This window comes from Euwallacea similis, chromosome 2 (genome assembly GCF_039881205.1).
Source record: "Euwallacea similis isolate ESF13 chromosome 2, ESF131.1, whole genome shotgun sequence".
NCBI lineage: Eukaryota > Metazoa > Arthropoda > Insecta > Coleoptera > Curculionidae > Euwallacea > Euwallacea similis.
The window spans coordinates 6502086-6525688 of NC_089610.1; the positions used below are offsets into that span (position 1 = coordinate 6502086).

General features: G+C 38.0%; 4 protein-coding genes across 5 annotated transcripts; 1 reads left to right on the forward strand and 3 right to left on the reverse strand.

Moving 5' to 3' along the window:
- Window positions 1-29: 29 nt before the first annotated feature.
- Window positions 30-4560, reverse strand: LOC136417521 (sodium-independent sulfate anion transporter-like). Of its 2 annotated transcripts, none has more exons than XM_066403252.1 (11): window positions 4394-4560; window positions 3985-4172; window positions 3172-3459; window positions 2924-3115; window positions 2647-2867; window positions 2368-2545; window positions 1802-1966; window positions 1440-1742; window positions 1232-1377; window positions 660-833; window positions 30-609 (listed from the first exon to the last, which is right to left on the reverse strand). In XM_066403252.1, exons 2-11 carry the CDS (start codon window positions 4139-4141, stop codon window positions 385-387), a joined length of 2049 nt encoding a protein of 682 aa, XP_066259349.1. In that variant the 5' UTR covers window positions 4142-4172; window positions 4394-4560; the 3' UTR covers window positions 30-384. The 2 variants fall into 2 exon arrangements, with proteins under 2 accessions (XP_066259349.1, XP_066259339.1); XM_066403242.1 differs by having other exon boundaries at window positions 3985-4252.
- A 1333-nt stretch (window positions 4561-5893) lies between these two features.
- On the forward strand, window positions 5894-7663 carry Cluap1 (clusterin associated protein 1). The gene is made up of 8 exons (XM_066403470.1): window positions 5894-5937; window positions 5990-6186; window positions 6247-6432; window positions 6490-6585; window positions 6638-6855; window positions 6924-7213; window positions 7280-7552; window positions 7614-7663. The coding sequence occupies exons 1-7, from the start codon at window positions 5916-5918 to the stop codon at window positions 7519-7521; spliced, it is 1251 nt and encodes a 416-aa protein (XP_066259567.1). The 5' UTR covers window positions 5894-5915; the 3' UTR covers window positions 7522-7552; window positions 7614-7663.
- Window positions 7664-9194: 1531 nt separating this feature from the next.
- On the reverse strand, window positions 9195-14744 carry LOC136416915 (chorion peroxidase-like). Its single transcript, XM_066402356.1, has 8 exons — window positions 14464-14744; window positions 12875-13092; window positions 12581-12819; window positions 12303-12522; window positions 11945-12239; window positions 11357-11562; window positions 9425-11306; window positions 9195-9360 (listed from the first exon to the last, which is right to left on the reverse strand). The coding sequence occupies exons 2-8, from the start codon at window positions 12906-12908 to the stop codon at window positions 9210-9212; spliced, it is 3027 nt and encodes a 1008-aa protein (XP_066258453.1). The 5' UTR covers window positions 12909-13092; window positions 14464-14744; the 3' UTR covers window positions 9195-9209.
- LOC136419394 (uncharacterized) lies at window positions 13304-22355 on the reverse strand. Its single transcript, XM_066405676.1, has 5 exons — window positions 21969-22355; window positions 20245-20505; window positions 16992-17554; window positions 16679-16808; window positions 13304-13469 (listed from the first exon to the last, which is right to left on the reverse strand). Exons 2-5 carry the CDS (start codon window positions 20310-20312, stop codon window positions 13304-13306), a joined length of 927 nt encoding a protein of 308 aa, XP_066261773.1. The 5' UTR covers window positions 20313-20505; window positions 21969-22355.
- Between the last annotated feature and the right edge of the window lie 1248 nt (window positions 22356-23603).

Consider the following 23603-nt stretch of genomic DNA (forward strand, 5'->3'; position numbering starts at 1 on the left):
CCTTAAAACTTTTTTAATCTTAAATACCTTATGTGACGAATTCCTAAATTAATTTAAATAAAATGGAAAATTCGTTAAATTAATACTAACTAGATCACAGGAGATAGTAAGTAATTCTATTCTATTTACTAAATCGGTCTGGAATAGCCCAAATTTAGGTGTACAAACAGCCTTTCAACAATATTTTCCTAATTGTTAATAAATAATCATTACGAACAGGTGCCTGCTTCAGTGATTTTTTCAAATGACATAAAAAGACTTTGATACAAAAATTTCTCCGTCAGGTCCCTACCAAGGCATAATTTCCATAAACACACAAACAGCCGATTAATCATCACAGACTATCTACCAAACCATTGCCTTAAATGCGACCAATTATTGTCCTTACAACCTGGTTAAACTTTGTTCATTTCGAACATCCAAATCCAAAGTTGCGATTTTTGTTTCTGATAGAGATTTCAAGTTTTCGTTCAACTCGTCGTAAGTCTCGCAGTAGACGAAACTCTTCGGATTGACCCCTTTGAAGGTCGATATCACAGAGCTCTTCAAGTTCATGAATATGATGGGCTGGTTTCTATTGGCGAAGTCTTTGATCAGGAGCTTCATCCCCTGGAACATTCCCATCAAGGCAAAGAAATTCCTTTTGTGTTGTAACTTACTTTCGCTGCTGTATAGTCGGCAGCCTGGATATGTTTAGCATCTATAACGACTGGAACGGACGTAGGTCCGTTTTTCGTTGAAGCTTTAGTGATTACGTTTCTAACGTATTCCACAGAGGGGAAGAGAAGGCTTCGGTCTGGGGTTACTTTGAGATAGTCTTGGCCTGAATTTGACTGTAGAATAATAAAAACATATAAAATGACTCATCATAAAGCTTTATAAAACGTTGATCCCAAGAATGATTTATGAGAGAACCAATAGTCGGAGATTGAAATAACAAATCAAGGGCTGTTCTCCGGAAAGTGCCCTTCTAATTTCCCAAAAAATCGATTCAGGATTTTCCTCACAGCAATCAAAAGGGAACAAGAAAGTATTTCAGTATCGAAGTTGCTTCATTCCTAGGACCACTGCTGGATGACAAATCGGTGGAAAAATATCTCATGCCGCAGCCAGAGGATTATCAATTAAAATAAAATAGCTATATTTAACTTTCTTAGAATTCATGGAACTAAGCATGAACAAACATCTATAAATCAACAGTTTCATACAGTGTGCAGAAAAGTTTACAAACCTTTACAGTTTTGATATCAATTGAAGGTCTCGCAGTGGCGTACAGTAGAAAGGCTAAATTTATCGCAACGCCAATGGCAATTCCTATTTCAAGCCTTATGAACAGACATCCCAGGAAAGTGGCAGCTGCCGGGATCAAGTCCACTTCTGCAAACACTTTTCTATGCAAAAACTGTTAATTTGACAAGACCATCATCTTAATCACCAACTTTTTGTTTTCCATATGGGGCCGAACACGTGCAGCTCAATCATGTATGCCACAGCGACAATTATTACTGCAGCTAGAGAGGCTTTGGGGATATAGTAAAACCAAGGCGTTAGGAAGCTAAGAGAGAGGATGACTACTATTGAGGTATAAACGCCGCCGAAAGTGGTCTTGACTCCACTAGCATGGTTTACTGCGCCTCTGGACAAGGCTCCAGATACTGGCATGGAACTGACGAAGGATGAGGCAATATTGCAGATACCCAAAGCTAGCATCTCTTGGGTGGAATCGATCGATTTGCCTTCGCCTAAATGTGTGTCAGGCAGTCAAATCGACGAGTTTTTACAGTCAGATCTTACGACTTACTGTATACTTTGGCAATGGCATAGTTTTGTAGTATAGACAAAATTGGTACTATGATGATAGCAGAACCAAGGACGGATACCATATCTAGGAAAGAGTAGGGCTTGCTTTCTACTTGAGTGCTAAATGGAGGTAAACTGATTGTTGGCAGTCCAGGTCTCACAAATCCTGTAAATTGGTTATTATTTATCTACGATGTGTATTTAAAGTGGATGTGTTGCCATTTCCGAAATCTTCATCGGTGTCCAACTGTACGTAAAGTTTAGCTTTCATAGACTATTCTGAATTTATCGAATATAACTCTAAGTATTCGAGTCTAAAAACTTCAAGAGGTCACATGTTTTAATTCTATGGAAAGCCCAGGAATGCATGAATTACAAGTAGCAAATACCAACCAGACAATGTTATCAGACATTTTTAAGTTTGGAAAAGACTTGAGTATAAAATCAAGTATTTTTTGGCAAATATTGCAATAAATATTGCTAAATATTTATTTAGTAAAACACGACGTTAATACTTTTTGCACAGTTTACTCTTAAGTAATAGAATAGATTTGCTTGGTAATGTACCTGTTAACCTAAAGGGTGCGCTTCCTTTATATTCCAATGCATAAGCCACGGATGCAGAGACAACAACCACCAACAGATTCCTCGAAGTGGACAATAACCAAAAGGCGCCATACACGATCTTTTGAACAGTGGTCCTTTCTTGTCCCTCCTTCTTAAAAAACTTCAAGTCCTTCAATTTCTAAAACACACCAACCCACACTTAGTACATTATAATCCAAGGAACCACAATTTCTGTTCGTGTTACCTCCTTGGTGACAATTTGAAGGAATTATTGCTTACTTTTAAGGCAACCAGGCAAATAACGGAAATGAACCCCATAGCGCAATCTGGCCCACTTGTCTCGCTAATATGTTCGTAAATTTGTTTCCAAACCATCATAAAATTGTCTCCTGGATGGTCAAGACCTAGCAAGTCTTTGACTTGAGTCGTTGCCACTATTATTGCAGCTGCAGAAGTAAAGGCTACCGCCACTGGTCCAGATATAAAGTCGATTAGAAATCCTGAAGTTTGATGGTAATGTGATTCGTGAAAAATGGCTAATTGCCGGCATTAGCACCTAGGTGAAGAATCCCCATAACTAGTTCCACACAACCACTAAGAAAGCACAGTAAAACTGCTCCAGGGACTCCTAGTTCATGTTTATTCTCACGTACCAACAACCCTTCTATAGCAGTTGGACCCACTGGGGAGTCTTTACTGCTGCCAAAGACTGCGTATACCAATGGGCTGAGGATTGAGGAATAGAGTCCTGGAAATCCTAAGATTCTTAGATTTTAACAAATTAATTTGTTGGCAAAAAATTACCAATTTGAGCAGGCAAATCGGCCACACTGGAGTAAGCTATTGCCTGAGGGATTATGGTCAAACCCACAGTGAGCCCCGCTAAGAAGTCGGAAAATGCAATTTCCCATGTGTATTTTGGTAAGTAACTGAAGATCGGTACTCTTCGTCTTAGAGTTTTCAAGCTACAGGTCTTTTTAGCTTGGTCTTTAAACCAGTCTTTTATAAGAAATTTGTCTTTTTCGGAGGCATATAGAAGGCTGCTTGATCGGTGCCGAAGGCCTTGGGAGAGGTCTATTGCGGTATCAGAAACTAGAAGATTTTTATTAGTGGTTTTCTGCATGCTCTACCTGTTTTATGAGAGGGACGAGGTTGGGCGACGGCCCATGGCAGTAGGCCAGCGAGAGCGGCGGACTTTCCTGGTCAACGGTTTTTTTTGGGGATAAGGGGCGGCGATTCAAAATTTCGCCCAGGGCGGCAGATATGTATGATTGAACTTGTAGAATGAATGACAATTATTACTGGGGTATTCAATTTTGAAGGTCTTTGCCGTTTAGGTATCTTACTTATTAATAAAGCTAGGAAGATGCATTTTTCGCAAAGTGTAGCTATTTTTGCGTTAACTGAATAGTGGTGTCAATAGATTTGTCTTCATTTTTATTACGCAGTGAAAAATTATGGGAAAGAACGATAAGGTATAAAGCAATTTTCAAACCAGATTTGAGTTTCTCTTAAGATTCTCTGAAACATTTCCCTTTTAACCGATACCAAAATTCTCTAACTAAGATCTCTATACATCTAGAACCAATTTGGGACTCTCTATATGAAAATACTCACTATTTAAACTTTTTGTGTTGCTGGTATCCATCATCATGTCGGCATTTTTCCAGTTGTTATTCTTGGTTAAGTCAAACTGCTGGTATATGTTAACTATTTTCTCGGGGTTATCACCGATAATATAAGAAGTGAGGACCACTTGGTTCTGGCACCGCATATTGTATTAACGTAATTCCTTCTCCCTTTTCCTATATGAAATTTGATGTAAGTACCCTCAATCACGCATCCAATTTACCCATCAAGTCCTTTATTGATATATGCGTGTTACCTTGAAAAAATATGAATATGAGGCAAAATTGAAACGTGCCATGCAAATTCGCATAAAAATTTAAATCGGCCACAGAAAAATACTTTTCAAGATTTAGATAAAACGTCATGGAGATGGTTTTCAAACATAGTGTGGACTTACCCGACTTTCCTTCATGCACTGAAGAACAGCAATGCGGATGAAAAGCACCTAACAAAACAAAGAAAAGAGTAAAATTGCCGTCAATGATCCGAAACGATCGAAAAGTTAATAGATCGATCGTAGACGATGGACTGATTGATTTTTTGTACCAAACTGAAAAACTATGACTTGTCTGTTGTTGGGTAGCCCTTGGTGTCGTAAACCGCAGTTATACCGTTAATTTCCGTTATTTGTTATTATATTAGTTTACTTCCTTAAATTAATAGTGTCTTATCCTCATTGCAATTTGGACCAATATTCTCGATTTTCCGACAATCGTGTCCAGATAAGGAGGTGAAAACGACGTGTGCTGTTCGTTGGGGCAGTTCGGCGATCCCTTAAATTAGGTTGTTTTTGCATTAGAGAATAACTCCCCCCGACGTTTACATATCTACGGGTTAATTACTTTCTAGTTTAAATTAAATCATTTAAAAAAAATTTTCTTCCTCAGTACCTCCATAAGTGTTGAATTTTAAAATTCGTTTGATCTTCCTAGTAATTAGTTTTAATTAATGAGGGTTCTGTAATTAACGGCTCTCGATCTGCATTGCTACATCAGTCAAGCATAATAAACCGTGTAACTGAGATCACTTAAAGAAATGTTAATTTCCTTGCAGCTGGGGATTCCATTTCCTTGTTCGCCAGCGGGTTGCAATACAGATATTCTTTGCATGTTTTTTAGTTTAAATTAAAATATATTTTGGAAAAGTGACGAGAATTTTAGGATGTAGTTGTCATTGAAATACCCTTTTGGTTATTTAATACGAAGGACGAAAGTTTATTAAACAATATTCTCAATGACCATTTGAATTCCGTTAGAAACTATTGCTACAATCCTTTGACGAACGGTTATTATAATTACATTGGGTTCTTTCAGCTGTGGTCGGTACCTGCATTAATTCAAAGAATGGCTGATTGATGTATCGTTATAATGAACATAATTAATTGATAACAAAATTACATTATAGAAATTCTTTTGTAAGCGTGCAATAAAGTATTAAGTGGATACTCATTTGAAAAATGAATACCTATTGATCGGATAATTTTCTGGAAATTGCTGCTTTCCTGCCATCATTAACAATTATATGTCAAACTTGAGTAAATTGCGTTAGTTACGGCTAAAATGCATTTCGTGAGTATCCATCTAAAATGCAAGGCCGATTATATTTCGTCGATGACTGAACAAAAGGATGGTCTCGGAATCAGTCAGTAAATTTAATGGACTGCCGAATCAATTATCATCATTCGAGTTGATTTTGTGAGCTTTTACTGGTACAATAAATTTTAAATATACGAAGGAGATACATAATATCAAAGCGTCGAAAAACCTATCTAATTAAAAGCCAAATGGGGCCGCCACTGGCTTGTAGCAGTTTCTATAACAACCCCTGTTAGTTCCATACAAACAAACCATCAAGAACCATTTCATCGGTCAGTTGTTACCTACGTGTGCTGGCCTCGAAGTCGGAAAATATCGTAAAAGATGTCTTACAGGGATATTAGGAGTAAGTCAATTTTGTTATCCGCCTACGTGTTATCTATTTTTGTGTTTTCCAGATTTAGTTGAAATGCTTCGGGCGCTGGGATATCCAAACCTGGTGTCAGTGGAAAGCTTCAGAAAGCCAAACTTTCCTCTAGTAGCTGACCTTCTTCTCTGGCTGTCTAAGCGCTTCGATCCGGACACAAACATCCCAACTGAAATATCCTCTGAAGATGAAAGAGTAAAATTGATCAGGAATACTGCGCAATTCATGGTATCAAATTATTGGAAATGCATAGTACTAACAGTACTAAAGTCTACTTAAACTTCGTAGGCATTGAAAGCTAACATAAAGCTGAACACTAAACGTCTCTACCAGGCAGATGGTTATGCTGTTAAAGATCTGTTGAAAATAACCAGCCTGTTGTATGACGCACTTAACGTTAACTTGGCGGAAAATGAGGGTGAAGAGTTAAACGACGAGCATTTTAGCTTCAGGGATTTCGATATATCCGACAAGGTATCCGATCACCTTCCAATTTATCTCTAGCAAAAACCACACATAAGGTGCTTCTAGATTAACGAGCTAAAGCTATCCAGACAATTGGCCAGTGAAATTACTTCAACGGGAGCAACCCTTTTTGATTTGTTAGGTAAAGAGGTGGATTTGAGGGTAAGAAGGTTGGGAACGTATGTAAATTCCAATGGTCATCCAATTTTCGCAGTCGGCCAGGCAAAAAAGCATTGGGCGCCAATTTGAGCTGTCCGAAGTAGAATCCGGAGTGAAAAAGGCAATCGAAACAATCAATCAGGAGATGTCCGAGACCAAGCAGCTAATCGACAATGTAGCTGCAACTGAAGCTGGCCTAGATGCGAAAATTGAACGAAGAAAGGTGGAACTTGACCGATACGAAAAGAGGCTGCAGAGTTTGAAGAAAGTCAGGTATGCTCATGCACCTAATATTTCGGTTAAATCTCAATACCTACAAGTCTCCTTCATATGTTTTTAAGGCCTGCATTTTTAGAGGAATTTACGGTCCTGGAACAAGAACTAGAACAACTCTTTGTGCAATATTCGATCCGTTTGAGGTGCCTCAACCAATTAGAGAAGCAGTTTTCTGAATCAGAAAGAATTCAGTTGGAAAAGCAAATGCAAATCACTTCGCCTCGCATCCCAACCATACCGATGGAGAAGTTTGAGATCAATGACGACGTTCTGGAAATCGAAGATAATCCTTCAATCTCAGGGGAAAGGCAAGAGCCTGTGAGCAGGCCCGAAAGGCCAAGGGCGGGAACTGCAGGTGCAAATTTTTCCAGATATATTGAATTAGAATTATCCAATGTGTGACAAAATCTTAAATAATTAGGTCGAAAATCTCGAAACAAAATATTTGGCGCCATACAGCCACCCTTGTCAGGCAGTCAGTCGTCCCTGGACTTGAGCACCGATTCAGAAACGGATCTCTTCATTGATAGGGAGGAACCGGAATTGATGCATTCAGAAGACGAGTCTTTGGCCCTGGAGTTGTCTGGATTGGACAGAACTGCTGCCTCTAGTAGGAAGACCAGCAACAAGGTCCCGGAGCCAAACAGTGACGACGACTTTTAATCACAATGGAATGAGCTCATTTCTGCCTATTGTACGTGGGTATTTTAATAAACCGAATGCTCCTCGTATTTTGATATATTTAGTTGATTTAGGTGGAAAAAGGGGGCCCCGAGATAAAATCGCGCACTTTCCCATTTTGATGCCCAATTTTGAAACGTTTCATTTTTTCTTAGATAAATCGTTAGTAATTCGGCGTCGAGTTATGTTCTTGTTTTTAATAAAAAAAGGATTTTTTAAATATCTTTATTAACTGTTTTATTGGCATAAAATATATAAGTAAATAAAAATAAATTAGTTAAAAAATAAATTTAAGCATTATTATAATACACAATAAAAACACTTTTATCACCCAAATAAATTGGCAGCAGCATAGCCGGTCAACGAATACGTAAAAAATTATATGTACAAACTAAAGGTAGGTAGATAAATTATAGTCGAGCAATAAATACAATATCAAAACATATAAAAAGGTTGAAAAAAGCTGGATAAGAAAGGGTCGCTTATACCTTAGTGGCGATTTTAAGGTCCGCGTGAAATGGTTCTATCACACATGCTTGAATAGATCGGGAAGAAAAAGCTATGAATTGTTACACTTATGTTATAAAGTTCTAAGCTGTTACCAGCAAAATCTATAAATAAATAAATATGTAAATATGCAATAAATATGATATGTCCGAGTAGGTCAGTCTTATCCCATTTACTATTGTGCCTGTACGTCAGTACAGTCAGTCTATGAGCAATTCCCATATATTCCGTTAGTATCAAGTAATGCCAGATGTTCATTGTCTATAGTTGAAGAGCAAGATCAGGTAGGTAAAGGAGGTTACAACCGAGAATACTTCAACAGTCAGTGACAGACAAAATACAGAGAAAGCAAAAGAAATATATGCAGGGTGATTCGTTAGTCTTTTCGACAGAAAATCTTCGGGAAGCAAGATGAAACTTGCAATATTTATAGTAAACCCCTCGTACATGCAAAATTGTTCTTTTGAAAGTCATTTTGGTGGTCTGGCCGATGAGGTGGTTGGGCGAAGAAAAATATTGTACGAGCAGGGATATCGTAGAAGGTAAAAAGTGTGCGCAAATTGTGCAAAAAAGTTGGGTCAGTTTTTCAGGTCGGTCAGTTAAAGTACGTCCCTGTGAGTCATGAAGTTAAGTACGTAGTCTCTTTAAGGGGTGTAGTAATATCACTTTATTTTACGCATTAATAGCATTTGAGCCTGTAAGGATTTTACCCTAGATGCCACAAGAAGTGGTGAGTGATTTAACCGACGGTGGCACGTACGTGCAAGTAACGTAAGTCTTGTCAAGTTTGTTAGTTGATACAGTCTTAATGAAGAGCTCTACGGCTCAGAGTCGACAAAGTACCAGTAGAAAAATAAAGTCCCGGATCACCCTGGAATAGATAATTTAACCCATCTGATCGTTGCTTTAAGGTGATCCATGTAAGTAAATAATGTAGATATTTTGGTGCCAAGAATAAAATATCCTAATGCCTGTCCCAACGCGTCTTTACGTATGTTAGTTGAGTCAGTAGTTGTGACCATGTGTATCGTCAATTATAGCAGTTTAAAATTTTTCCCTTAAATAACTAGTGTGAATCCATGCAATAGGAAAGTTCGTAAACGCTCACACGAGGACGTATATTTTTCCCAATCGCAATATTAACCAATAATTCAATAATTTCATCATCTCGTTCTCATAGTGGTACTATCTTCATCCATTGCGGGCAAATATTCCACTGTAGGTTTTGGCACCTGATAGGAGCAAGGCAGATTTAACGGCAGCTTTGCTACTTCCCTATCTGAGAACGCATCTGAACGCAACAAGTTGAAGGCACTGTAATAAAAAAACAAATTATAGGAACAACAAAAAGAAGGCACGATGGCACGAGGTTAACTACCTTAACAAATTAGGGCCTTGGTCTTGATGTGCCGCTCTCTCATGTCTGTTTCTGTCAGTGTCCAATCCGAAAGTAACCGCTTTTTTAACCGCGGACATCTGGACAAAGTCGTCAAAGTCACTTTGAGGTCTTTCCAAGAAAATTCGCGAGTTTAAGTCCAGCTTATCGTCTACCCCCACCCGTCTTGTCGCAGTCTCATCAAATCCGCCTTTTCCTGCCTCATCTACGTCAAATCTGTCAAAGAATTCCTGCGATATGTCATCAGAAAAGTCATTTTCGTTTCGGTCATACGCTCCAGTCTGAGGTTTGTGTTGGTGGTCATAGTTGGAATTATGCGAGTACAAGTCCTGGTCGTGCATAGGTCTTTTAGTCCGGTCGTATGTGTTATAGGTCGATGTGGAAAAGGGTCGGTCTTCAAAAATAGTAGGTCCTGACATGTGTTGGGGTCTGTGATGATTCGTAGCGCTTGTGTACGTGGGTCTCTTATGAAAATTGACAACAGGGTCGTAAATGTAGTCAAACGTGTGTGACGGGCTTTGACCTGCAGAGTCAATATCTCCAAAGTAGCCTGGTGTTGTCATTGTGGGTCTATGTGAAAGTTTGTTGCTGTTGGGTCTCTTTAGTCCATGAGTTGTTGCATATTGCATATTACTAGAGACATATAAAGGTTTGTTTGTGGGTCGTTTGGGGGAAGAAGAATAAATAAAAGTCGGGTAGCTAACAGAATTTTCAGTGGTCGTTGTAAGTCTTGTCACTGGTCGCTTCGTGATCAAAACTGCATTATTGTCGTTATAAGTCGGCCGTAAAGTAGTTGAACTGGGTCTCTTGTGTATGGTCGCAGGGGTGTTAACTTGAGGTCCGTAGTTAATGTTTATGTGAATTTGCATGGGAGGCGATCTTGTAGGCCCTTGAGATACTAATCCCAAGAGATACGTAACGTCGTTATTAGATTGGTCCTTGATTTTGTAGTAAGTGGTAGGTCGATGTGTCGATTTGTGAGTAAAAGTTTCGTATTTGAGCTGAGCACTCACAGTATCATTTTTAAGTGTCATTTTATTTTTTTTTTGAGGAATAGGAGTAGTCACTGTCAGTTTGTTCTTTCTTTTATTGTCACGTTTACGTCTAGAGTTAGACGAAAGTTGCTTGTGAGACTTTTCAAACTCAAAATCATCCTCATCGCCCGCAATATTATTCGTCTCAAAGTCCTCTTGTCTCCAGGCAGCCAAGTCGAAGCCCTTTATCTCGTGACTATCGCAGGAAACTCTGCTATTTCTAAAATTGTCGGCAGACAAAAATACAAACTGTTGTATTGTCTGCACCTCGTTTATAGTTTGGCAAATCACTTGAGCTAAAGACACTTTCCTTATCTGTTCCAACTGCTCCAATGAGAATGCAGATGGAAAACCACTATTTTCATACCAAAACCTATCTCCCTTGCGCAGGTTTGAAAACTGCTGGGCAATAATGCATGAAAAAGTAGGCCCCACTACTGCGCCCCTTAAAGGCTTCTCGGCTAATCCAGCGGTAAACAAGTCTATATCGTCCACATGGGCGTAAAGGCTTTCAAGTTTGATAACAGTTTGAATATTAATGACTTTCTTCAAGTCATCCCAGCTTTTAATTGGAGGCAAGCCGCACGGCTCTCTCCAGAAAGTGTAGGGGGGAATGCCGTGATCTCTCCCTCTTTGTATGTTTATAGCAGCTAAATCCATGCCAAAATGGCTGGAATCTCCGGATTGGAACAGATGGTTAGTCAGTTCTTCCGCAACAAACTCATCTCTCTTCTGCGAGGGTTGGTTGATGAGACCGAGGAGAAGGCGATCTAAAGAACCAATGCTCCAGATGTTTTCTTCATTGTCAAGCTCATTGTGAAGGGTAACGTCTGAAGATGAGTTAGTTATCAATGGGATTCGGAAATTTCTGAAATCTTACTATTGTGAATTGGTCTGTGATGACTGTCAGTTCTTATGAAGGAATTCTGCACCATGCTATGGCCGAAACGGAACGCTGCTGTACTGAAGGAGTTAGCAATTGTTGGATTAACTCTACTCTCGTAATTCTTGAAATATCCAGTGTTGGTGAGTTTTAGGTCGAAGAGGTCTATTACTTGAGGTCCTACCACAACTGGCAAGTATTCTCTGGGAACAAAGTAGAAGATATGTATTACGTGATGAGAGCAATATTTTGAGAAAAAGTCTAACCTGAACTAACCTAAACTAGCGTAAATATTGAAATTAAAATAACTTGACACTTTTAATTAGCATTTTAATCCGATTTCACTCCCGACACGAAATGAACCGTTGGATCTAGTTTAACAATTTCAAAAGAACGGCCTTCAAGCTTTGTTGCTCTAGTACTTACATCATTCTTTAGTGGTCCTTTAATTTACGAGGTTGACAAATTTCCTACTTTGTTAAATCAAGCTGAAATTTCTTTCGCAGAAACAATTAGAATCATCCACTAACTATCTAACAGTAACCAAAAAATTGTTTAAAATTCCCAACCCTTGGGATACCCTACCTGTAAGTTATGTGCTGAATAACGGAGTACACGATCTTTCTAGTCTCTTCAAAGATCCTCCAATCACTCCAGTGTGGATTAATTTGCGATAGTACCGAAGCCACTTTATTATGGTACCGAACGAAAATCGTATGTATTGCAACCAGTCCAGGATTTTCGCTAGCCCTGAGGTCTCCTGGTTGTATGCACTCCTCTGTCAGGGGACCTGATTTGCAAAAACCTTCACTAGGGAAATCTTGGTCGGTGCTTAGAGGTTGGGCGGGAAGAGCGGTAGGCTTTCCATAGAAGATCATGCCTGGGATTAATGTTGATCTTTCTCAATCCCTGCTTTGTGTGTCTAGACCTATTTGTTCCTTACCATTCCTAAAGGTCCTAATGATGTCAGAACTTTCCCTGTCGCTCCCATAAATCGTCGAACCATCAATAAATGAAGTTACTTGATTGATTTGTTCCCTCCATCCCAAATCGCAATCTATTCTGGTAGAAGGGGCACTGCGAGTGAATTCCATACAGCCAATTCCGAACTTGCTCAAGAATCTGTCACTTATCGGTACTTCTATGGGTAAACAAGACGGATGCTAAAAATTTAGGATTATTATCCCAACCCTCCAAGTTCTCTACAAAAAAACCTCATACCAGGAATTCAGCTGGCAGTACCCGTCCGCCTCCTTTACTGCAGCATCTGGGAATTGACCCATTGAAAGCTCTGGATTTCACAGTTGAAGTAATATCGTGGTCAATGAATTGCCCCCACTGCGTGAACATAAGAGTAACAGAGTGGATTTCCCTGTTTTGATCCCTGTGGACGTCTGTGCTAATTTGACGGGGTGAGGGTAAAGTGTTACCAAAGACTGAAAGTCTTACACTCTGTACCCCTACAAAAATCGTTTTGCTACCTTGTTATACCGGTCAATGTATGAACGTTTTTACCATCCTCATATACAGGGGGTAGAAATCTCTGCATCGGCAATATTGCCGAGCCTCTCCAGGGATGTTCCAGGTTGTTACAGGTGCCATCGGCAGTCCTGAATTTGAGGGATGCAGCTGGGCAGTGAGGCTTACCTTTGAATGGACACTCATCCAGATCAATTCTGGACTCGAGTACAAACGGTGTACTTGCCGGCTGATGGCCGGCATGTTTTTGAAAACTAATAAAGAATAATGTTAATAACTGCTTTTCACAAGAGGTATGAAATATGGTAATGGCTATGACTGTTGGTCGCCTCGTTCAGCCATAAAATTCCGAATTAATTTGGGAAAATTCCTCACTTCTTTTAATAAGATTGTTCAAGTTCCAGTTCGAAACTTGACCGGCCATCGAAACTAATAACGTTTCTAAAGCATGTTAATTATATCTCTCTAGATGTAGACAGGGCCGGTCTTAGCAAGTCTGGCGCCCTGAGCGAAATTTTTAATCACCATCCCCTTACCCCCAAGAAAAACCCCCGACCAGGAAAGTGCGGCGCCTTTCTTGGTCTGCCGCCCTGGGCCGTCGCCCAATCTCGCCCCCCTCATAAGGCCGGTACTGGACATAGATAATAACAGTGAACGTAAACAGACCGAACGCTATCTATTTTTCAACAAATGATTAATTGAAATGCAAACCACTAGATTTGAAAGTTTACTATTAGCTTTCAGGTCAGCAGGACACACTTTTTGGTTCGCTTTTAGTAAACGATAAAAAGGGAAACAGGTGAAAGTGAGCGGATTAATGCTACAGCGTTTCGGATTCTGCATCGCGTCTGCAACTTTCAATTTTATTTGGTTTGATCTTCATCAGTGATTTTGTCCTCAATTTAGAAGCTGCTGACTTGCGTCTATTATCAAAAGAAGGATTTGCGCACGATACAGAGTGTTCCATCGATCAAAAAAAGATAAAGTTTTAACACTTGTAAATTTTTTATTTGTTTAGTATCATATGAGGTTTTTGCTTATTATTTCGTCTCTTGTTTGGTTTGATTGTACTTGTGCTATGTCTTCACGAACCGGTAAATTATGGTGGTACAGCAGCGAAAACAAAAAAATTAATTTGATCTCTGGAGCACAAATTAGTGCAACTTGCTATCAGAACGCTGCTAGAAGCCACAATACGATAGCAATGGGGCTGCCTTATCGAAGATTTACAAATAATGTTTGGTTCTATTTTTGTATATGAGGGAACCAATTGAGAAACTTTTAAGTTAGTCTATTACTGCTTTTAAGTAACATATTTCGTCTGCCTCTCTTTCATTTCCAGCCCTAGTCGCTGGCAATTTTAACCCTAAGATCTTAGACGGGGAGAATAATGGTTTTTCAAAAACTTTCATAGCCTTTCGAAATAAGTATAAAATAAGTAAAACATTTTCAAAGCTGGCACTTCAATCGCCAAAAATTTAAATAATTAAATCACTAAATAAATGTTAAAATTCTCAGAAAAAATTGGATCAGATTGAGCAAATGTTGCAGATACAATGAATTTACAGAGCAAACTCAATTTTATTACACGGGAAAAAATAAACAAAACTTTAAATGAACGTTACCTTTCCGCTGGCTACATCACCACCAAGTAGAATCCATGACAATAACTACTGAAAACTAATACCGCAACACCAGAAAATCGTTAAGGTAGATACTAACTTGGTGACATACCAGAAGTAACTACACAAAATCATCTTGTATTATGGATCTTAAAACGTGCATTTTCTTCCCCTCCCTCGATGGAAGGCAACTTTCCCCCCAATCTATTAATGGTAAGGAAGAGTTTACACGGTTGATTGGATTGATTGTCACTTCGGTTAGCTTTCTTTTGCACATTTTTGGTCATTGAATTTGAAACGTTGTTTGTGTTCGTTCTGATGCCGAAGAGCTAACGCTTTCGACTGTTTGGAGAGAGAGATTGATCTTGTTACAAATGGATGCAGATACGGTAGCTTGAAGAAAGTTATTATTCTGTATAGATTAATATGCACGTTTTTCGGTGGACTGGCGATTTTTTCCTTGAAAATTGCTTCCTCCTCTAATGCACCACGAAAAAGAAAAAAACAACTTTTTCTAAACTTTTATTTTCCGTACTGACTTGAAAGTGCGATTATATTGCATTAGAACGTACCTCATAGAGGCAAGAAATTGAAGAAAGTGCTTGGCTGATGGAAATATTGCTTATTCATTAAGGAATTACGAGCGCTACAATGATATAAGCCTCCAACTGGTCTTGGACTTACAATACAATTAATTTGCGTTCCAAACTAAATTTTATTAATTGGAAGGTACGTAAGAAAAATTTAATTTGACATTTTTTACCTATCTTTTTGACATGCGAGAAGAGGAGTTGGATAAAGAAAAAAATGTAGAAAATGTAGAAGTGGGATATGTCGTGTGTCAAAAATTACAATCGCACGTCTAGTGAACGTCGAGAAGAGGACGAAGCTGTTTGTACAGTTTCTAACGATTTCGGCTCATACTGTCATGTCAATTAGGATTCCAAATATCACCTTAAGACAGCAAATTGGGATGCCTTTAGTTGATTATCAAAAAATCTTTACTTTATTATAGAATAAATTATCTAATTATTTCAACATAAACCAATTGCAATCGCCGTTCCATGGTTCTCACCACAGTAAAATTTTTGCACAACCTTAACTAACAATTTTATGGGAATATTTAAATAACCCCAAAACCGCTTTTTGCATAATCATTCAATTATTAATAAAATTAGATTTATTTTAAATCTTCACAAAAAGCAATATAGTTAAATGGGCGTAATTAGCAAAGCGTTTTCTATGAGAAATCGATTTGAAATGGATAAACAGGATTTGGGCATATAATGCTTACTCTGAAGTAAGTTGTTGGTGAAGAAATTGTTTAATTATTATTATTCTACACAAACCTGGGCAAAACCTATTTGGAGTACCTAATCGGATTAGGTTGCAATTTAATGCAAATTTAGTGTAATTACGACAATAATGGTGGTCGAGTTGTAAAGAACTTTTAAATTGACAAGTTGCTCAGGTTGTTCAGTCAGGTTACAGTGTTTTTTGCGGTTAAAATTCATATAGAAATTAATACAATTGTGGGTAAAAATTAGACGAATTTGAAAGTAAAAGTACAGGTCATAAAAAAAGAGGCACAATTTGTATAGTAACTTAGCCACAGTGAAGTGACTCCCAGCCAGACAGACAGTATCAAATTGCAAAAATGGAGCAAAAAAGTAAATTTCGAAGATAATTTTTTTTTGTTCTATTTTGCCTAAAAAATCGTTAAAGTGACGCGTTTCTTCAGAGGACGGTTTCTTATATAATGGTACAAAATGTTTAATTCCATTGTGATTGGCGTTGCGTCAGACGAGCTTATAGCAATCTTTTTGTTTAGGGACACAGAAAACGTTTTATTTATTTACGAAACTGCAAAAAATCAATTATTGGGAAAAATTGGTTTTACGACGAAGAGAACGCTAATTAAAGCGTGTATTTCGATTCCTAGTTTGTAAGCATGATTTACTTCATTGGGCGCCACTTACGATTACTGGGAAATCCTATCAAGTTACATAAAGGGAATATATTGGCAACTCAAGTATGTTGTGATGTCTTGAAGAAAAGCAATTTTCCGCACACACAACAATATTGCTTGCACCCTTTCACGTAGAATCCTCTTATGCACAGCTTGAATTTTACGCCCTTTGTACGAAAATAACTATTATAATCCGCACATTTCTCTACATAACGGCTCTTTGGAGGAATATTGCAGTACAGTACTTACCTTTCTGTAAGCTTCCTGCTAGCTTCTAAAGTAGCATAACCAAATCGAGATAGTAACAATGCTCTTTGGTTGTGCGGAGCCCCAAAATTTGCCACTTTTGCAGCTGGGTCTTGGCCGTCAAGGAAAAGCCCTGCAAATAAAACCAATTCTAAAAATCGTATTAGATCTACGATTGTGTGAACATTCTGTGTGTACGTGCGTATAGTGTCTCCTAAATTTATCTCTGTGTCGAGGTGTGGCTATGAAATTCCGGTTACTTCCGGGGGGTTCCTCGAGGGAAATGTGAAAATTGCTATATCATCTTCGAACTAACCTAAATTGTATAAAAACGGTTCCTTAATTCTAATTAAATCTTCTAAGCTGCGCTTCCCATAATCAGCGGCGATGCTTATTTCCCTTCGCTGAACGTCCAAGTGATTAAAATCTCTAATCTCTCCTTCAACTCTCCCTTCGTTGTGCTCAAGCTCGCTCAAAAGCTCATCATCTGCACTACGAATTTCGTCCTTAGGGTTAACATCGAAACTCACACCGCTGTTATTATTGTTTTCATTTTGGAACTCTGTGTCCCGGACAAGTGCCGCAGTTTCTTGGTTTTTAGCGCCGACAATGTCAATGCCTGCACCACTGCGGCTACCACTAATGCTTTCAATTTCCTTATTTGTTTTTAAATCGTTCTCAGTACGTGAGTAGCTTTCGTTCTTTGCCTGCTTATTAAAATCTTGGTACGTGAGATAATGCTTATGGCCATTAGGTAAATGTGCACCTTCTTGGATGTCTGAGTTTACCGCCTTTGATTCGCTTTCATTGGTCGATTGGCCGTTGAGCGCTGACGAGTAGAAGATGAATATAATGGCAATTAGTGAAGACGTGTTTCTTCTGGAAAAGAAATCAGTGTCAGAAGTCGTTAATGCAAGGTATTGCAAAATGTTGGGCAAACAGTGCTAGGGCCGATCACACATCCACAAGCAGGGGAAAAAATCTCATGATTGGAATTGTTTCGTTACGGAAATACAGGGGGTTTGAGAACGCTTCAGTTAGGTAACTCTAGGAGCTGTAAAGAAACGATGCAGAACCACTATCAAATTTCAACGCACTGCATATTATTTTCTGCGTTTGTCTTGACGAAACAGCGGACTTAATTTAAATACAAATGGGCAAAAAAGTCGATATGAACGTCTATTAACCAGGTAGTGGCTATTGTAGACTTAACAAGAACAATTAGATTTATTTTAATATCTATCGAGAGTGAGGGAAAAAAAAACAAGGAAATTCAATTAAGAACTGCGCTATGCAAATTTCAAATTAGAAAGGAAGGATTAATACACGTTTTTAAGTGCTGAGATAAATCAAATTCGGGAAGTTGTTACATCATGTAACAGTAATTTGCAAATTGCATTCTAGTGCATGCAAGAGCGTTGCTATCACATAGAAAGTAAGTTTGGCAGATTTCGAATGCACGTTATATTTCATGTTAATGATTTTTACAGTCTACATTAAGGCCCCTTTTGAAGTCACCCGGTTCGGTAACAACCAAGAGGGTCCTGAAAGATCTGGTAATCAAACAACTCGTTTTAAAGCAGTCACACTCCCCGAGAACACCGTATGTAATACACAATGATTTACACCTACCAGAGACCAGAAGCAAGCCATTAAAGCATATATAAAACTCCATGAAACCGGGTCATAAATGAATGGTTGGTCATGTCATCGTCATGGCCATCTTACATTAATAAATGAATAAAATGTACTTACATCATCATGGTTTTATCAAAAATCCATGGAAACCACCGACGAAGAACTGCTCAATGTACTAACGTAGATACTAATCCAACTTCACTACCGCACACTCCACCAACCACAAACCACGCAGAAATGCAAAGAAGTCCTTAAAAGTTAAGATGAGATCTTCTTGTAAGAAGAAACAGTTATATTTAATTTGGTTTGCTTCGAGGTATACCAGCATCCTCCTTTTTGCACATGTCCCATTAGTTATGATTTGTGGCTCTTTATTTTTTATTAATTGACTTTGTATCGACCGTTGGCGGGTGTTTTTATCATCAAGTGAAACCGCCGCCTATTTTATATAGGTTGTACAGTTAATGGTCATTTTGGTTCCATCGGAATAAGTTGAATGGAAAAAAGTAATAACAAGTAATAAAGCCAATATAGCATGCATAAAGGCAGCAGGTATTTGGCAATGAGAGCATAGCTTAAACAGTATGTTTTATGGGACCTCTGCAGTGCATACAAAACGATTTTGTTGGTGGTAAACACATTAAAATCACTTTCACCAGGCATGTGTATATGCAAAATGGTCAATTTTAGAGAACCTTGACACTGACCTGCGGATAGAAAGTGACACGCCCAAATGCGACGGGAAAGATTTAATGATAGTTTTCTTGTAATAGATATTTATGTGGAGAAGGCTGAAAGGATTTTGGGACCTGATGCAAAGCCAATAATTTGAGTCATGTGGGGATATCTAGAAATTAGTATTTCCTCGCACCGAGTGCGGAAAGTTCTTTGCCGCATTCAGGCCATTTTGTTTGTAAGTATGTCGTATAATAAATGTCGCACTGCGTGAACCCAGCATAAATGCAATGTCATTCAATTCTCATTAAATGTCCTTCCTTCATCAATGATAATTTGCTCAAAACTCCAATCTCATTCGTCCGATTTCTATAAAATCGTTGGTTGGTAGTTTGCTTTGAAGTGAAAACCCTGTGTATGTACCACCTCCCAAAGTCAATTCGATAGCAGATCATGACCAAAGAATCTGCACTATCGCCTACTTGTTGATGACTTGCTGTAGGGTTGCCAATAGAAACTATAACTGCTCTTTGGTTTTTATCTGATTTTGCAATGAACACTTAGATATTTTACTTATTTAACTGCTGCGTAATTGGAATTCAAGACTAAATTTGTCACTGCATGGCTAAGGATATGTGTAAGTAAGTAGGAAGATATCGTAGAAATGTTTTATCCACAGCTGTGCGAAAAGTAGTACAACACCGCAGGAGGTGCGGTAATGACACTTTATAGCACGGAAAAAAAGCAACTATAGAATACGTGTGGTACTTAGTTGTCACTACCCGTGATCAAAAATTTCGTTCGCAAGCTGTAATAACTTACTTACCACACTTATTATATAATATGCCATTACATCCGAAGACTACCAAGCGTAATAAAGTTTAGGCATTGAAACCTCAGACCGGTGTTATTTTAAACGTATGCAGCAGGTGCTTACTTGGTGTAACAATCATGGTAAAAAATAAACAATTTAATCATGCCGTAACTAATAATAGTTTCAAGACTGTGTGTGAATGCCATGGACGGAAATAATGCCATTTTAATATACTAGTTTCATAAGGCAACTCATTGTCATACCAGTCAAAGTCCAAATTAGGAGCGAAGCGACGAGTTTTGCAGTGGAGACATGAGACAATCTTATCTATTGCGTATCTTATACAATTTTCGTTAAATGTTGAGTGTAGAGCATAATGCATAAATCCTGCATGACAGGAATGCAGTAACAGGAGGATACTTATTTTCCTAAAAATACTTACAAATGATATTTATATTCTCTTATTTTCCCTTGCTGCCTTCTCGGCCTCTTTAAGCCTGTTAATGGCATGGACCGATCCAAAAAGAACTTTAGCAGTAACCTGGATGCTCCTCGGTTTAGGGCCTGGCAAATTGTTGCTACTGTTGATGTTACCGTTAACTGGGGCAGGATAAGTGTTATTGTTGGCGTCCCTTAAAGTCATGGATTTGCAATTTTCCGGCATGATGAATGGTATCTTTGATACTTCTCAATTCATGAACATCTAAAAATGATATTTTGCTTAGTCGGTGATGGGTTGCGTATGTGTATTAGTTGAGTTCATAGTTCAAGGGCGTTAAGAACGCTCCTAATTTCAATTTTTTTTTAATATTTAAGGAGAATTTAGAACGTGACCAAATTGGCTCGGACGTTTGGTAAAATCAATTAAAAAATGACAAGGATTAGTTCATTTCGGTGGTTTTTATTAATCTAACAGTACCGACGATCTAGTCAACAAACATTGCAGGCCAAATTGAATGTTAAAATCATTTGGTGACGATAATTTGAACTCGGTATAAGTTAATTGAATGAGAAATTGTTCGACTACAACGTTCCCGCTTCTTCACACCGCAGGATGGTAAAGAATAATGGAAAAATCCTGAAAGGAGTGTTTTTTACGCTTAAATATCAACTTCCTTGATGTTTATTATAAATTTACTTCATTTTCGTATTCCTTTCTGCCACAATTAATGTTCCGATTCATTGTTATTGCTTTCAGCTATCAATTCCGTGGTTAGTTGAAGTTGAGGATTGGTAAGGACCAGCTTAAGAAACATATGATTTTACAAATTTGATAAGTAGGCCGCGCTTGCTGTTTACTTTTCAACCAATGACAATGCGCTATTAGCTTATCATGTGATCGGTATCTGTCATTAAGAAAATTTAAATTTTTTACACAGGGTGTTTTAACGCGTTTGGACGCGAGCGCAAATGCAGAGTAGAGTTGAATTTTTATTCGGTTCTTTCGTAATGCAGTCGAAGGAAGAATGTTATAATTAAAACGTGTATCTTAATGAGCGATTAATAATCTTGATTTCTATTAAACAGTCTCGCTTATGAACCGTCGTCATTACTAGACTCGTTTGTTAAGTATGTTGTAAAAATGTAACACCCCTTTAAACCAGTCGTGTATTTCCTGCAGGTTTACAGAGTATCGTTAAGATACGATAAGTCACGATAATTTTTTGAGTTTTTTCAGTTTTTTTTCCAGTTTATTGAGATGCGTATTTCCTGCCACTTTTGTGTTTGCGTTCCCTAGTTCTCACTTCATTTATTTCTTCATGTGTTGCAGAATTTTCACTAAGCAGTGCGAACTTTTAATATTGTGAGAACTTGCTTTCTCAATGCTCAATTTTCATTGGCTGTACATCAGAGCTTAATTGTGCTTACGTGCGCAACTGCCTTATCGATGCTGCACGTTAAGTTTAACGATACTTGTTCTATAAACTGCATACATGTCAACGTCAGTCATCTGACACCCTGTATATTGTGCAGTGCGCACTTTTTGATAAACTTATTAAGCAGGCCTAACTGAAAGAGTGAGCTAATGACTGATATAACTGAGCATAAGGGTGTCATCTAAACTCCATAAGAATAAATGTTGGAACTAAAGATTATTAGCGATTGTTCAACGCAATGAAGCAATATCAATAACAATTATCCCGCAACCGGAAATGACCCACTCACCTAGTAAACTTCCAGTACCTGAAGCATGACGTCACGACTAATGTATCCTGCTGAACCAATTCACAATTTATATTGTCTTGGACAGCAACAGCTGACTTAAGTTAAGCAGGTTACGTGTTTAACACATCGACACACTGACTGAGTAAACCGTCTCGAACGGGCGAAGGCACTGTGTCAGGGGGGCCACTCTCTCTTGCTGGGTCTTTGCTTATTTGAGTTCATGTCGTGTCTTAAGTCTTAAGTCTTATCTGCGTGCCGTGCCTCGGTTTCTACCTGGCCGGCATGAAAAGTCGTTCGGCACTAGCGGACATTTGTCTGGTTAATGCAAATCTAATGACCTTTCGGGCTGATGGTAATTATTAACGGACAGGTAATAATTTGTGTGGCAAATACAAAGAATTGGTGACGTTGGCATGGTAATTGCGGTGGGTACGTCTTCTAAAGTTTACTTTGCATCGTGGTCCCCCTGATTCAGATGCGTTATAGCACAATTGAAACTAGTATTAAGGTCAAGCAACGCAATATACAGGGTGGTCCAATTGCTATGGGCCACTATTGCTATCTTCTAAACCATGGACATTACAAGTTCGGTTAAATTAGACAGAAGTTGTCAAATTTGATGACAAATTAAGGTCTCGAGACACTGTTGCCAAAATTTGTTCGGTTTCGGAAATATTGGGAAAAAATTAAATTTTCCCAAAAATTTTCGTTAGAAAAATTTATCATAAAATTCGAGTCGCCTGTGAAAAACTGATGCCCATTATGTTAAATAATTTACAAAAAAGAGTTATAAAAAACGCTCGAAAATGTCTTCAAAGTAATGGGGAACATTTTTAACGTTTGTAATTATTTGTAGCAAATGTGCCTACATGTTATTTACAACTCAAATCCAGGGTCTGACTCGTATTTTTTAGGGAATAAACTCTGGTGATGAATTTTTCTAACGAAACGTCGGCAAATGTAAACATGTAATACATCAGTAAAATTAGGATAAAATATGCATTTAAAATAATAAAAGAAAAATCCAGGTTCGCATTTAAGAAATTGAAGTTAGTGTCGATATCTCAGAAACTAAAAATGCTATTTTTTAAAATTTATCATTAGTGTGTAGAATCTTAAAAAACAATAAAATGTTATGAGAAAAACTTTTTTTTTAAACACTTAGTTTTCGGTCTATTTACAAAAAACGTTTTTGACAAAATTTTATTTTTTCCCAATATTTTCGAAACCGAACAAATTTTGGCAACAGTTTCTCGAGATCTTAACTTGTCATCAAATTTGATAACTTTTGTCTAATTTAACCGAACTTGTAACGTCCATGGTTTAGTAGATAACAATAGTGGCCCATAGCAATTGGGCCGCCCTGTAGAGTATGCCTCAAATTCGGTGGTTTTACACGATGTCTCAGTCATTATTAATGTACATTTTCGCAATCGCATGCTCGCGCGTTTTTATTAAAAGACAGTTCCCACCCTGTGTTTTTAAAAACTCTGCTTTTTGGGACTACCCTGTATAATCTAAATTTAACTTTCAATTTTTTACTATAATTATCAGTTTTTTTTTAAGTTTGACAACACTGTCGAATTGAAAATGTGTTCTTATTAAGTCCCAAATTGCGTTAGTTTGCAATAATTT

What these genes read in the sequence shown, in the direction of transcription:
- LOC136417521 (XM_066403252.1), bottom strand. Translation starts at nt 4,141, where the DNA reads ATGCGGTGCCAGAACCAAGTGGTCCTCACTTCTTATATTATCGGTGAT. An exon ending in CCCCATATGGAAAACAAAAA is followed by an intron (nt 1,378 to 1,439) that starts GTTGGTGATTAA and finishes AAGTGTTTGCAG; the next exon opens with AAGTGGACTTGATCCCGGCA. An exon ending in CCGACTATACAGCAGCGAAA is followed by an intron (nt 610 to 659) that starts GTAAGTTACAAC and finishes GGAATGTTCCAG; the next exon opens with GGGATGAAGCTCCTGATCAA.
- Cluap1 (XM_066403470.1), top strand. Translation starts at nt 5,916, where the DNA reads ATGTCTTACAGGGATATTAGGA. An exon ending in GTCTTACAGGGATATTAGGA is followed by an intron (nt 5,938 to 5,989) that starts GTAAGTCAATTT and finishes TGTGTTTTCCAG; the next exon opens with ATTTAGTTGAAATGCTTCGG. An exon ending in ATTTCGATATATCCGACAAG is followed by an intron (nt 6,433 to 6,489) that starts GTATCCGATCAC and finishes AGGTGCTTCTAG; the next exon opens with ATTAACGAGCTAAAGCTATC.
- LOC136416915 (XM_066402356.1), bottom strand. Translation starts at nt 12,908, where the DNA reads ATGCAGAGATTTCTACCCCCTGTATATGAGGATG. An exon ending in ACCCCCTGTATATGAGGATG is followed by an intron (nt 12,820 to 12,874) that starts GTAAAAACGTTC and finishes CGATTTTTGTAG; the next exon opens with GGGTACAGAGTGTAAGACTT. An exon ending in CATTAGGACCTTTAGGAATG is followed by an intron (nt 12,240 to 12,302) that starts GTAAGGAACAAA and finishes CATTAATCCCAG; the next exon opens with GCATGATCTTCTATGGAAAG.
- LOC136419394 (XM_066405676.1), bottom strand. Translation starts at nt 20,312, where the DNA reads ATGCCATTAACAGGCTTAAAGAGGCCGAGAAGGCAGCAAGGGAAAATA. An exon ending in AGAGAATATAAATATCATTT is followed by an intron (nt 17,555 to 20,244) that starts GTAAGTATTTTT and finishes TTTCTTTTCCAG; the next exon opens with AAGAAACACGTCTTCACTAA. An exon ending in ACCGTTTTTATACAATTTAG is followed by an intron (nt 16,809 to 16,991) that starts GTTAGTTCGAAG and finishes TTTTATTTGCAG; the next exon opens with GGCTTTTCCTTGACGGCCAA.